Raw genomic sequence first — 13,438 nt, 5'->3', positions numbered from 1 at the left:
AACTACAGGCACAAGGGACATAACATCTTAGTTCCCATGGTTGGTGGCGCATTGACGATGTAAGGAATAGTTTTCTTACAGCGTCAATGTCTATGGGTGATGGTAACCACTTACCATCAGGTGACCCATATGCTCGTCCGCCAACCTATACCATAAAAAAATGTAGAACTGCATAAACAGCAAATTATTAATTTTCATATCATAATTTTTATAAAGTTTAAGTACAGTACAGTATAGTAAATTCCTGACAATTACCAATAACTTGGCTAAAAGCTCCAAACCTTCTCCTCAAAGGGAGCCTCCCTTTGAGGAGAAGGTTTGGAGCTTTTTCCACCACTCTGCTCCAATGCCGGTTGGTCAAATGTGGCCAAATTTCGTTTAAAGTTTGAATAGCTAAATATAACATAGTATATAGTTTCCACTTTATCTTCCATCACTTAACGTGTTGATAATCCAATACAACAGGAAAGTGATTTGGCACAACAGTAAGCCCCAAGAGCCCTGGAGAATATAACCTGACCAATTTAAGAAGACAGGAAAAAAAATGGAAGATTTGTTGTCAAACATGCCAATATAAATTAATATATATTACGCTACTAAATATAAATGACTATGTTAATCTACGTTTATCATATCATCGATATGATATACCATTAGTACATGGTTTTACTATGTCATGTTCGCATAAATCGGTATGTCAAACTTGTCAGTATGAAATGATCTCTGAGATTTCGCAATATTCTCACGTGTATTTCGCACAATTGTTTAACGGCAGTTCCTGTTTTATATGTGGACGTTATTTTTGTACATTTTCATTGGAATTTGAGATGCTCAAAGATAAAATATTTGAAATGTTACAATTGAAAATGAAACTGATTAACATAGAGCTTTTGATAAGAGAATCGATCGAGAAGATATCGTGAGGTAACCTACATTAGTCCACTATCAGGAGACAAGTCATCAAAGCTATGACATAGCCAGCGCCAATTATAATGTTCATAAGGCTATTTTTTCCGAATTTCTGAAGCAGTAATATATTTATCATTACATGTTAAAATTCGTTGATTCTAATGGAATAAGGGAATAAAGTCAGTGCTATAAATGAGAAGAGATTAAGATTAATTTTCTTATCATGACGATATCCATTCAGAAGTGAGACTAATCAATCGCGCAGGATATATTCCAAATTACAAGTGTCTGTGTGTGTGGTCTTTCTAGTCTTCACTCTTATAGTCACACAAATCATTAATTTCTTATGAATCTTAAATTAGGAAATTTTTCATAGAAGAAAAAGCTGCAAAATAGTGAATTATTTTCCAAAAACTGATATTAAGGTTATATTATCTGAACTACATAGTTAATACAGTATTGTTTGTGTAGATCTTGATAAATTTACGCTTAATCTATTATTGTGACGCCTTTGAGGTGGTAGATCTATCACGAATGGACATATTTGCTAAGACTATTTGAGGCACGGGACTGTCAATATGATCAACTTCCAGACTTCAGACTGGTACTATGAATTTCTTACATGAGTTTGGAATTAAAGGCCTGAGAGTCTGCGGCCTTATTTCCTAGCAAATAGACCAACCGTGCAAGTGAAATGACATCTGTGTTAGGGGTTTAATCGGGGTCCTCCAGGACATCAACCACTGATAATACATTCTATAAACACTTAATGAGTTCCGATTAGAGTGAGTTATCCAGTATCATTAGAAGTACAAGAGTTATATTTGTTCATGATCAAATTCTTGACTTTGGATTATACCCATAGTGTTATTAGCAAATTACATTCAAATAACCTGATGTGTCAATGAGAGACAGACCTGGATCAAGTACAGTATTCATAGATTATCAAGACATCGATGTGTGGTAGTAACAGCCTTTTTGATATCGCGTTTGTCAGTGAACGGAAATTCATTATTAATATTTATTAATGCGATATAAAACTGCGTTTCTTTTAATTGAACACTTTACACATTTATTTTTTTAAAGGTTGAAAGAACGTTATGTTGAATAATTAATTAGGAATTTCATTCATAAGTAGACTACTAAATCATACAAACCAAAACTAAAAAAAAAATAGAATACATATAATAAAATTAATTAAAAGATTTTATCATCTGTATCTCAAATTACGGTAACGATAAATTAAGAGTATGTTCGAATTTTAAATTTGATTTATTCGATTTGTTTAAAAATTGACATTTGCAAGCCTCCCCCTTGCAAACGCTGTCAGTTTACCATCTTCTGAGCTCATCTGGTCCATCCTCTTCGGGAATTTGCACATTTTTAATTGTTCCAAAATCATGACATAGCAAATACATATAAAATTATGTAGTAGTAGTAGTAACAGCCTGTAAATTTCCCACTGCTGAGATAAGGCCTCTTCTTCCATTAAGGAGAGGGTTTGGAACATATTCCACCACGCTGTTCCAATGCGGGTTGGTGGAATGCACATGTGAATTTCGATGAAATTAGACACATGCAGGTTTCCTCACGATGTTTTCCTTCACCGCCGAGCACGAGATGAATTATAAACACAAATTAATCATATATGTATATAGTAGTGCTTGCCTGTGTTTGAACTCGAAATCATCGGTTAAGATGCACGCGTTCTAACCACTGGGCCATCTCAGCTCTTAAATTTATGTATATATTTTTAACTGACAGGCAAACCCTTCAAATCATATCGACCTCGGCTCGAAATCAGCTGTAACCATCAGCATTGTACGGTTACCTTGTTGTAACACAGGGACGGACTCAGCCGGAAGGGTATTGTTGTATGGGAATATTTCGTGTTTTATAATTGTTTATTGTATTTTATTACACGTCTATCATAAGATTATTGATATTAATATGTTGGCTATTGTTTCTGTTCTGATAGCCTTATCGCTGACGAAGTTTTACCGCGTATTATGTTGTGTTGACGTTTGACAATATCTCTGATAAATATCAAATCAATAAATAGGCTATGTCGGCGTCATGTAATAAATTCCTCAACTTCATATTTTTTTTTATATAAAATGTTTGGATTTGTTCCTAATTTTAGATTGATTTGCTTTTTTATTTTATTGTTTGTCTATCATGTATATACGATTGAAGTGTTAATAATTGTAAGTCAAGTTCACAGTTGTATTCATTCTGCCAGTTCATGTAGTAGTAGGGTAATTTTGTAGATAAAATATTAATAATTTGTAATATTATTACTAATACATACAGTGCAAGTAGCTCCTAGTTAGGGCTCCTGTCTCCCTCACAGAACAGATTTATTAAGACGTATTTAAATAAAAAAAAAAAAAAACATATATGCCACCGACCTTGGAAGGTCCCTTGTGCCTGTAGTTACTCATATACATATATGACACTCAATACAAAATATTTAAAAAAACGTGCCGAATCCGACCCTGACTATAAAAAGACATTAATTTACATAAATACGTACATCTCCCATGCAACGTAATTGTGACCCGAATAGGTGTAAACGCCATCGTAATTGGGCTATAATCAAGGTCATTGCGAATGAAACGATCGTAGATAAAAGTAATTAACTCTACAATTTGACTGGCATAATTAGATATGTAAGTACGACACAACTTAGATGAAGCATCGGCAAATTCAATAAAACCGATTACTGCTGCTTTACACAACCAATAGAAATAGCTCCCTATCGCGCTATTCGACGCTATTCGTCGCTGTAGATTCTCGCGTCAGTTCAACCCGAGACAGCAGTTGCATGTAAATCGACGTATCAAATTGACAAATATGTATATTAGGTCATATTACAAGTTATTACTTTTGTGTATAGATTAAATTCGCATAAGAAATAAATATTGATAATTTGGGATAGCGTACTTAATTCGGATGTGATCGGTGTTACGAATTTTGCCGATGCTACATCTAAGTTGTGTAGTAATAGTAGTACAACTATAGAGTTGTACAATATAAAGTGGTTACTGCGCAAGCGTACTGGACGCATTGTTATTGGTAGAAGAAGACACGCCCAAACGATTCATTAATATTTTGGTTTCTTTATTTGTAATTATGATGTAAATTTTATTCGCCGTATACTGACATTCTTATTCGGAATTCAATATATAGAAGATTTTAAGTGTGTCTCTATGGGGGTTACCTTTGCGTAACTCATAAGTATTAAGAAAAAAAAAATCGAACGATCAGTCAAAAAAGGAAATTAAGAAAAATATATAAGACCCGAATTGTATAACTTAAATGTAAAAATATGTTTAAACACAACCAATTTCTTTATTCAATGTAGAGGCATTATTTATTGATACTCAAATTAAACACACCACCGGTTCGGAAAAGGAAACACCCAGACCTCAGAAGAACCGGCGAAAGAAACTCAGCGGGTCTTTTTTTTATCATTTAATACATATATTTAATATGAATTGAAACAGCCAGGATGCAATCGTTAATTTCCCGAACGCACTAATTGTATAGTGAGCATACCTTTCGCACACAAGCCTACCATAACATTTTTTTTTTAATTTGGCAACAGCAGCATTTTGACCGCTTTCTGGCATTCATCATTTCAAGATGAATTATAAAGACAAATTAGGCACATGAATCAGCGGTGCTTGCCTGGATTTGAACCCCCAAATCATCGGTTAAGATGCACGCGTTCTAACCACTGGGCCATCTCGACCATTTTATGTCCAAATTAGTCCATTCGTTAAACTTTAATCTTTTTATTTATAAATGTGTAGAGTTCATTTTTTCTACTGTTTTCTTTATTAGATTGGATCCCAGTTTCCGTGGCAGAGGGTTGTGTGAGCTGATGACGAAGCCGATAGAAGCTTTCGATATCCGTCAAGATTTCGTAGAAGACAAAGACTACGACTTCTACGAACTCGACCGAAATAGCCTTGAACCATATTGTCCTGAAACCCTTAGAGGACCAAGCCTCCTCCACTCGGGCTACCTCTCCTCGAAGCCGGCAAAAGTACCAGGGCAACAGAATCAATGGAGAGATAGAATGGATTGGGCCGAAGGCTACAAAAGCTATAATAGGTTCTATGACGAGAAACGAATTCATAGTTATAATAGACGATACGAAGATCAGTTTTATGTTCCGTACCAAATTGGTAAGTTGTGTGTATGAAGGTCTAGTAATTATTTTTAATTTTTAAGTATTTTGGCAGCATTTTTCCATTAATAGTCATAGGTAAGATCAAAAAATAAAGCTAGAGCTAACAAAATTATAATATAATAAATTGCATTTTAAGCTTTACACGTTGTTTTCTTTGCTTACTCCTTGAATATATAAACAAAAAAATTGCAATAAATTATCAATATACTTAGCATCTATATACATACTCCATAATAAAGCATTTTTTATAACCACTAATGCGCCTTCAGAAAAAAATATAGCAATTTTTCAATAATAAGAATTTGCTTCATCTTTTTCTCGCGTGTTATTATATTAGTATTGCCATATTATATATTTGAATTTATTGACGTAAAAAATAAATATACGTGTAGGAATTTCAACAAAAAACGATTTGAATATAATATTATTCATAGAATGGTTGAAAATATATGTAAGAATTTTTTATTTATTTAATTGATTCAAAGGAAGACGATTGGCTTAGAAACAAAAAAGAGCAATTTTTTTTGTACCTCATTTTTTTTACATTTTAGCTATAAAGTATTTTAATATTAAAATGATATAAAAACAATTCATTTGAAATTGAGCCGTATCTGTTAGTTTTTAAAGCACATATTCTATTTACAGGTATGAGTAGAACTAATGACGATCAAGAGAATTTCGGCCAGTACGGTGGTTATTATGGAGGCTATGACAGCTACTATAAAGATAGAAACGACTACCATAAATCAATAAATCATTGGAGACTGACTGACGAAAGGAAACACAATGAATACCAAGGAGTGCGACATCACAATGAAGACAAGGACTTTGATTATTACAGTCTCAGGAAGAAGAGCGGTTGGGAAGACTATGGTTATGGATATGGATCTTGGAAGAGAGGGAAGTGGAACGATTCTGGAAGCTTCTGGAAAGATTTCGATGGTTCTTTAAATAAATATCATACTAAACCAACTTATTTTGAACCAGAAGCAAGAAGTGATGAGGGAGGTAAAGGTAAGTGCAAATTGTTATTTTCCTACTAGTAGGTAGAAACTCACTTTATTTCCGTGAAAGTTTTATGCAAAATTCCTTTGTAACAGAAAAGTTTTTGAATGCATAGTATAGAATTGATGGGGTTTTTTTTTACAAATGTTATGGAGGTATAATTAGGTACTATTTCGGTGAAAATCGAAACATTGAATAGAGAAATCTTTAAAAAAAATGGGTGGTTAGGTTTTTTTGGCCAACTTGTAGTCTCCAAATGGATCCCCAACCACGCTCACTTGGTTTGTGTTGTAGTTATGTTTTGATATCTGGCTTGTCATAGAAGAATAAAGTTAGTTGTCAATGACGTGATGTCTTTAATTTACAACATGGTGGCAGCGGTTTAAAAAAAATATTAATAAATAATATTTAAAACGCGAGAAATGCGCTAAATATTTATTTATTATATAATTATTTGTTTTACAATATACATACAATATGGAACACGCGCGACCGCCATCTGAGTTAAATATGGTCGGAGTCGGCGGACCTGTCGGCCGAGCTGAGGTATGGAAAAAATGGAAGCAGCAATTTTTATTATTTTTGAAAGCTTCAGGAGTACATGCTGAGTCAATGACTGTTCAAGCTAGTTTATTGATTAATCTAATAGGTTCAGACGGATTTGATATATATCAAACTTTTACATTTGTTCAAGAACAAGACCGTGATGACGTCAATGTATTGTTAAAAAAGTTTGATAGCCATTTTGGTATTAAATCAAATGTCACATTGATGAGATACAAATTTTTCTCAAGAAACCAAGAAATAGGTGAATCCATTCATGAGTATGTCACAGCGCTGCGCCTTTTAAGTAAAAATTGTGAATTTTTGACATTAGAAGAAGATTTGATTAAAGATCGAATTGTATGCGGTATTCATCAAATTACGGTCAGAGATCGTTTACTGAGATGCGAAGAGTTAAATTTAGATAAAGCAATAAAGATTTGTGAGGCAGAAGAAATATCAAAAGAAAGTGAACTTCAAATGAGTAGTAAGAATGGTGTCGGGAGTACTGCATACGTCGATGGCGTGAAAGTGAGAGGTCGTGGCCAAGATGTAGTACCAGAATGGAGAGCTCAAGCGCGGATTAGTAAGGCTACAGGCACTTCAATTCAAGGACGTAAAAATATTAATGCTGGTAAAAGTCGCTGTTCAAGGTGTGGTTTTACACAATGTGGTATAAACGGCGATTGCACGGCTCTACATCTTCGGTGTTTTTCATGTGGTAATCAAGGACATGTTGCGCGAATGTGTAAGTCGTATCGTTTTTCAAATAGATCTGCTCAGAATAAGGTCAATCAAGTATATGAAATTGAAGATGACAATAATGTTAGTAATAGTAATTCTGTTGATAATAATTTTTTAATTTCTGTAGTTGAAAATATAAAAAATACTTCAGAGGACTGGAGTCAGGAACTTATCTCTGTAAACGGAAAGGAAAATTTTAAGTTGGATACAGGTGCTGATTATAACGTAATGTCTTATCGTAGATTTAAAGAGTTAGGTTTTAATGATAATATTATAATTAAAAAACAAATACCTTTAGTGTCATATACACGTAACACGATACCGATAAAAGGAATTTGTTTTCTGCCTTGGTCTTATAAAAATGTGACTTATAAATTAAAGTTTGCGATAGCTGACATGGAATGTAATAGTGTGCTAGGTCAAAAATCATGTGTGGTTCTAGGCTTAGTTAAACGTATACGAGCTATTGAAATATCAAATTATAATGATGTTTTTGAAGGATTGGGATGTTTACCGGGGAAATATCATATAGTCGTTGATCAATCCGTTTCACCGGTCATATCGGCATCCAGAAAAATTCCTCATGGCTTACAGAATCGATTAAAAGAGGAGTTAGAAAAAATGATACAGTTAGGTGTTATTAGGAAAGTTGCATATCCTACACAATGGGTTCATCCATTGGTACTTGTAGCAAAGAAAAATAATGGCATTCGTGTTTGCTTAGATCCACGTGAGCTGAACAAAGCAGTACAACGTTCTCATTTCCAACTTCCGACTGTATCCGAATTGGCATCCAAGCTGCACGGTGCGCGGTTTTATTCTGTGTTAGATGCTACCGCTGGTTTTTGGACTGTGGCGTTGGATGACGAGAGTGCAGACTTGTGCACATTTAGCACCCCTTTTGGTAGGTACCAATTTCTTCGTCTTCCATTTGGTATCAACTGTGCCTCAGAAGTTTTTCATGGTAAGTTAAGACAATTTTTAGAAGATCTAGATGGTGTAGAAAGTTATATTGACGATGTAATTGTTTGGGGTGAAACAAAAGAGATTCACGATAAGCGTTTAAAAGCACTATTAGAGAGAGCTAGAGAAATTAATTTAAAGTTTAATAAGGATAAATGTAAATTTTGTGTGGAAGAAGTTAAATATTTAGGACATGTTTTTAATGCCAAGGGTATTAGTCCGGATAGTGATAAAATCAAAGCAATTAAAGAAATGCAAACACCGAAAGATAGAAAAGATTTAGAAAGATTCTTAGGTGCAGTTAATTATTTATCTAAATTTATTCCTAATCATTCAGAGATAGCTATTCCTCTGACAAATCTTTTAAAAAAAGATAATCAGTGGCGCTGGGAAGAAAGCGAACGTATAGCATTTGATCGATTAAAAGAGGCAGTCACGAGCGCAGGTGTTTTGGCGCTTTATGACCCATGTCAGCCCGTTGTAATGTCAGTAGACGCGTCATGTAATGCGTTAGGAGCTGTACTACTGCAGGGTGGTCGCCCTGTGGAGTATGCATCTCGAACCCTTACTGACGCACAAATAAGGTATGCACAAATCGAAAAAGAAATGTTGGCGATCGTTTTCGCATGTGAGCGATTTCATCAATATGTTTATGGTCAAAAAGACGTAGTTGTAGAATCTGATCATAAACCATTAGAAAGTATTTTTAAAAAACCTTTAATGTCTGTCCCAGCGAGATTACAACGTATGCTGTTAAGAATTCAAAGTTATGATTTAGTTGTTACGTACGTTCCAGGAAAGTATATGTATATTGCTGACATGTTGTCCCGAGCAGCACTGCCTGATCGGTATAGTGATGAAGTGCATAGTAATATTGTATATCAATTACAAATGATAATTGGAAATATACCGATGTCTAATGACAAGTTAAGCTTAGTAAAAAGGGAAACTAAAAAAGATAACGAGTCGCAAATATTATTAAATTACATAAATTCGGGTTGGCCAAGTCATAAATATAATGTTTCTAATGAGGTAAAATCATATTGGTCAATAAAAGATGAATTATATGCCGTAGATGGAGTTTTGTTTAGGAATAACGTTGTAATTGTTCCGAAAGCATTGAGGAATGATATGTTAAAGATTGTTCACGAGGGACATTTAGGCATTGATCGTTGTAAAAGGAGAGCAAGGCAAGTGATTTTTTGGCCCAGTATGTCCCGTGATATTGAGGAGTATGTAAGGCGATGTCGTACGTGTCAAGAACATACAAACGCACCTTCAAAAGAACCAATGCTACCAATAGAAATACCTGCACTGCCTTGGGCTAAAGTAGGGTCAGACATTTTTGAATTTCGTAAAAAATATTATCTTATTGTAACAGATTATTATTCTAATTTTGTAGAAGTTTGTAAATTGAATAATATCACATCTGGTTTAATTATAGAAAATATGAAGGACATATTTTCGAGACACGGTATTCCTACGGTTTTGATAACTGACAATGGTACGCAGTATGCTAGTCGAGAATTTAAAAAGTTTGCTGTTGAATGGGGATTTGATCACGTTACATCTTCTCCGAATTATGCACAATCGAATGGTAAAAGTGAACGCGCGGTACAAACTATTAAAAATATCTTAAAAAAATCTATCTCGAGTAAAGAAGATTTTTCGTTAGCCCTTCTTAATTACAGAAATACTCCTAGAGATGGCCTGAGTTCTCCAGCTCAGTTACTAATGGGTCGAACATTACGATGTAAATTACCTGTACATCCTAATGTATTAAAACCAAAGCCTATTGATCCAGCTGAATATAATACTATGATTAAGAAACAAAACAAAGCTAAGATGTATTATGATAGACATTGCAAAACTCTACCGATTTTAAAAGAAGGTGACCCTGTAATTTGTATTGATGGAAAATATAGGAGTAGGGCTAAGGTAGTCGGTCCTTCCAATGCTCCTAGATCATACATTGTACAAAATGATTTAGGCCGTAAGTTTAGACGAAATCGTCGTCATTTGATAAAATGTAAGTCTAATGAAAACTCTGATAATGACAGCAGTTTTGATGTGTTTAGTGACGCTAACGAGGATGTAAGTTCATCAGAAGATTTGCCTTTACTTAAAGATGTAGATATTTCAAAAGATAATGTAAGCATTGCAAAACCTACATCCCCGAGGCCTTTTCGTAGAGCCAAAGAAGTAGCAAAGCAACGTATAGCTCAGAATATATTTAAATAGTTTCTTTATATTAAGAAATATGTTGTGTGATATTTGTCTTTTTTATTTTTCATTTTTTTTAAAGGGGAAGTGTTTGGTTATGTTAGTTACTTTAGTACTTATTTTGTGTTTTGTTTATTAGTTGTTATTTTGTGCGAATAACATGTTTGTTCAAGTTTAATTTTAATACTTATTAAAAGGGGAAGATGTTGTAGTTATGTTTTGATATCTGGCTTGTCATAGAAGAATAAAGTTAGTTGTCAATGACGTGATGTCTTTAATTTACAACAGTTTGTCGGACCAAACATCCTGAATATTAAATTGAATAAATTTCATCATATATGTATTAGACAATGTTTTTGTCATTTCTTGTCCCCGCAGGACATACTTATCAAGCCGATTATTGAATGAATTATGATTTATTCTAGATTGTTCGTCTCGTCGCCGCCCAGGCATGTCTCTGGGATCTGGCGCTATCAGACGATCACTTCTCGCGCACACGGTGGTCGAGTGTGAGGCAGCCTGCTTCAACGAAAGAGAGTTCAAATGTGTCTCGTACAGCTACAAGTAAGATATTTGAAGGATATGATTAGTTAAAATTTTAAAGCAATTACTTTGTGGCTTTGGAGAATGACCACTACGACTTTTTAAACTCAAATTAATCTAAAAGATAATTTTAGAAAATCAATATATTTGGACTCGAGTTCCTACTCTAGATTTGTGCACCAAAAAAATTTTAAAAAAGGTGGGCTAAGGCCTTTTTCGTTTTTTAATAAGATTAGGATCTTCATCATGTTTTCACTGCTAGGCACGATATATTAGTATAAACTAAGCGCGTAGAAATTCAGAGGTGCTTAATTAAATTTAAACTCGTCATGTTTAATTAAGATTCACAAAGACCTCGGTTCGAACGAAAGGTCGGGCCAATAAAAAAAGTATTGGGTTTTTCTATAAAAAAATCTCAGTAACAGCCCAAAGTCTGGAAGTTGGAATGGTATACATTATCGTGCCTTGGATTCTACACCTGAATTGTGACCGTATTTACCGTCCCAATGGATTATGATAGCGATGGAATAAAGGAAATACCTTTATTTGCACACTCACTTATGCAGCACAAAATATCCTGATAGTTGGCTGGTCTCATATGAAATTGAGAATTCTACATCACATCTTGGTTAGCAAAATGCTTTCTATTCCTTCAGATATTCCAGTTCTCCAGGATCTGACAATTGCTTCCTGAGCGAGCGTCCGTATCGAGGCTTGGAGATGTCAGCAGACAGCGACTCTGATGTTTACGCTATGCCTTTACACCAAGACTGCCTCACTGTCAGTACGAAACCTTGGGTGGAAAGTGGTAAGTTTGAGTCACTTTTTCTCAATTTTTCTTCAGGGCATAGATATTTTTTTAGGTAAGGTCTTGAGTTTGTTTGAGATGTGGATGGATTTAGAGGTAAAGGACGACCAAAGAAACGATGGATGGATTGTGTGAAAGATGATATGATTAGAAAGAATGTTACTTGTGAGATGTCGTCCGGAAAAGAAGTATGGAAGGAGCAGACATGCTGCGCCGACCCCAAATAAAATTGGGATAAGAGCTGAAGGATGATGATACAGATACTTTTTTACGACAATTTTGTAGGTTAAGTTATTTTCTAAGTAGTGCAATAAAGTAAACGACAGTATTGTAGATTATGCATTTTGTAACCCACCATAAATATACAACGCATCAAATAAAGATATCCATTATTTGCGCAAATCCCGACCTTTATTTATCTCTACACAATAAGTCTTGACACCACAGTGTCTTAGTCGAACTCTCTTAGTTAGGACAAGATGGCTTACGACGTCTATAACATGACGACAACACCCTTCTGTAGAAGACGTCCTTAAGACTTTTCTCTTATTGAGTATTTATGTAAGCTCTTTTGTCGGCTGAGTCTTTATACTCACCCCTCTAATTTGTAGAGAAAAGTCACTAAAGACTACAATTACGCCCAAAATTTCTATTAAAACTTGTGTTGTCTTCAGAATGTTTCTGGCACGTGAGGTCTGGATCAGCTGTGAATGGCAAAGCGGTGAGAGCGGCTCTAACAGTAACCGGACTTGGTGCTTGTGAGGCCGAGTGCATCCGAGCTCACAGCTTCTTCTGTAGAGGATTCAGTTTCAGGTGATTTGTTATTATAGTTTCAGTTTGTAAACGAGACAATAGTTGTCTAAGTTGTTGTAGCCTAAGTTACTCCTTATCTCATCAGCTATCGGCTTGTGAGAGCCTCGTCAAAATTTTTTCAGCCAGAGATTAGCTGGAACAAACAGACAGACAGATGAAAATTGATTCTTATTTTGGTATATGAAGCGTGTATTCATACATGTACATATAGTAAATAGTGGTTATTTTAATCTTACAAACAGACACTTCAATTGTATTATGTGTTAGATGATGTGTATGTGAAATGTTAAAAATATATAATAATATCAAAACATTAATGATTGCAGTAAATGTATACTTTCCAACATTTCTCGATCGTGTTCGATACTTTCTTGTATATTCTTATAACAGAACAGTTCTTTTATTATAACATTTTCAGTACTTTCTTCACAAACAACATATAAACTAACATTAATGGTAGGAAAAACGTCATATGTACCACTTAATAAAATTTGATATTCTTTTCAGATTTGATGCACCGACGATAGGGGATGACCTTGAAAATTGTCTCCTAACATCCTCTCCCCCTACCTCCCTAGATTTAGGTCATGGCTTGCGACCAAGCAAACATGAGCTGTATGCTAGAGGTAATTACGGAAGAGGATGTGAACCAGCTATATACGATGACGTGAAACGTGAACCACGTA

General features: G+C 34.6%; 1 protein-coding gene across 1 annotated transcript in view; it reads left to right on the top strand.

Moving 5' to 3' along the window:
* The window catches only part of LOC124540951, a 53,867-nt gene that overhangs the window by 29,682 nt on the left and 10,747 nt on the right, over positions 1-13,438 (top strand). Inside the window, exons 5-10 of the mRNA XM_047118725.1 lie at positions 4,759-5,105; positions 5,756-6,124; positions 11,014-11,152; positions 11,788-11,939; positions 12,614-12,752; positions 13,260-13,435. Of these exons, the coding sequence (XP_046974681.1) occupies positions 4,759-5,105; positions 5,756-6,124; positions 11,014-11,152; positions 11,788-11,939; positions 12,614-12,752; positions 13,260-13,435 (1,322 nt within the window). The remainder of the gene's footprint in view (positions 1-4,758; positions 5,106-5,755; positions 6,125-11,013; positions 11,153-11,787; positions 11,940-12,613; positions 12,753-13,259; positions 13,436-13,438) is intronic.

The sequence above is a fragment of the Vanessa cardui genome, chromosome 27 (assembly GCF_905220365.1).
Source record: "Vanessa cardui chromosome 27, ilVanCard2.1, whole genome shotgun sequence".
Taxonomy (NCBI): Eukaryota; Metazoa; Arthropoda; class Insecta; order Lepidoptera; family Nymphalidae; genus Vanessa; species Vanessa cardui.
Note: the sequence above shows the minus strand (reverse complement) of the source record. Positions and strands in the feature narration are given on the sequence as shown.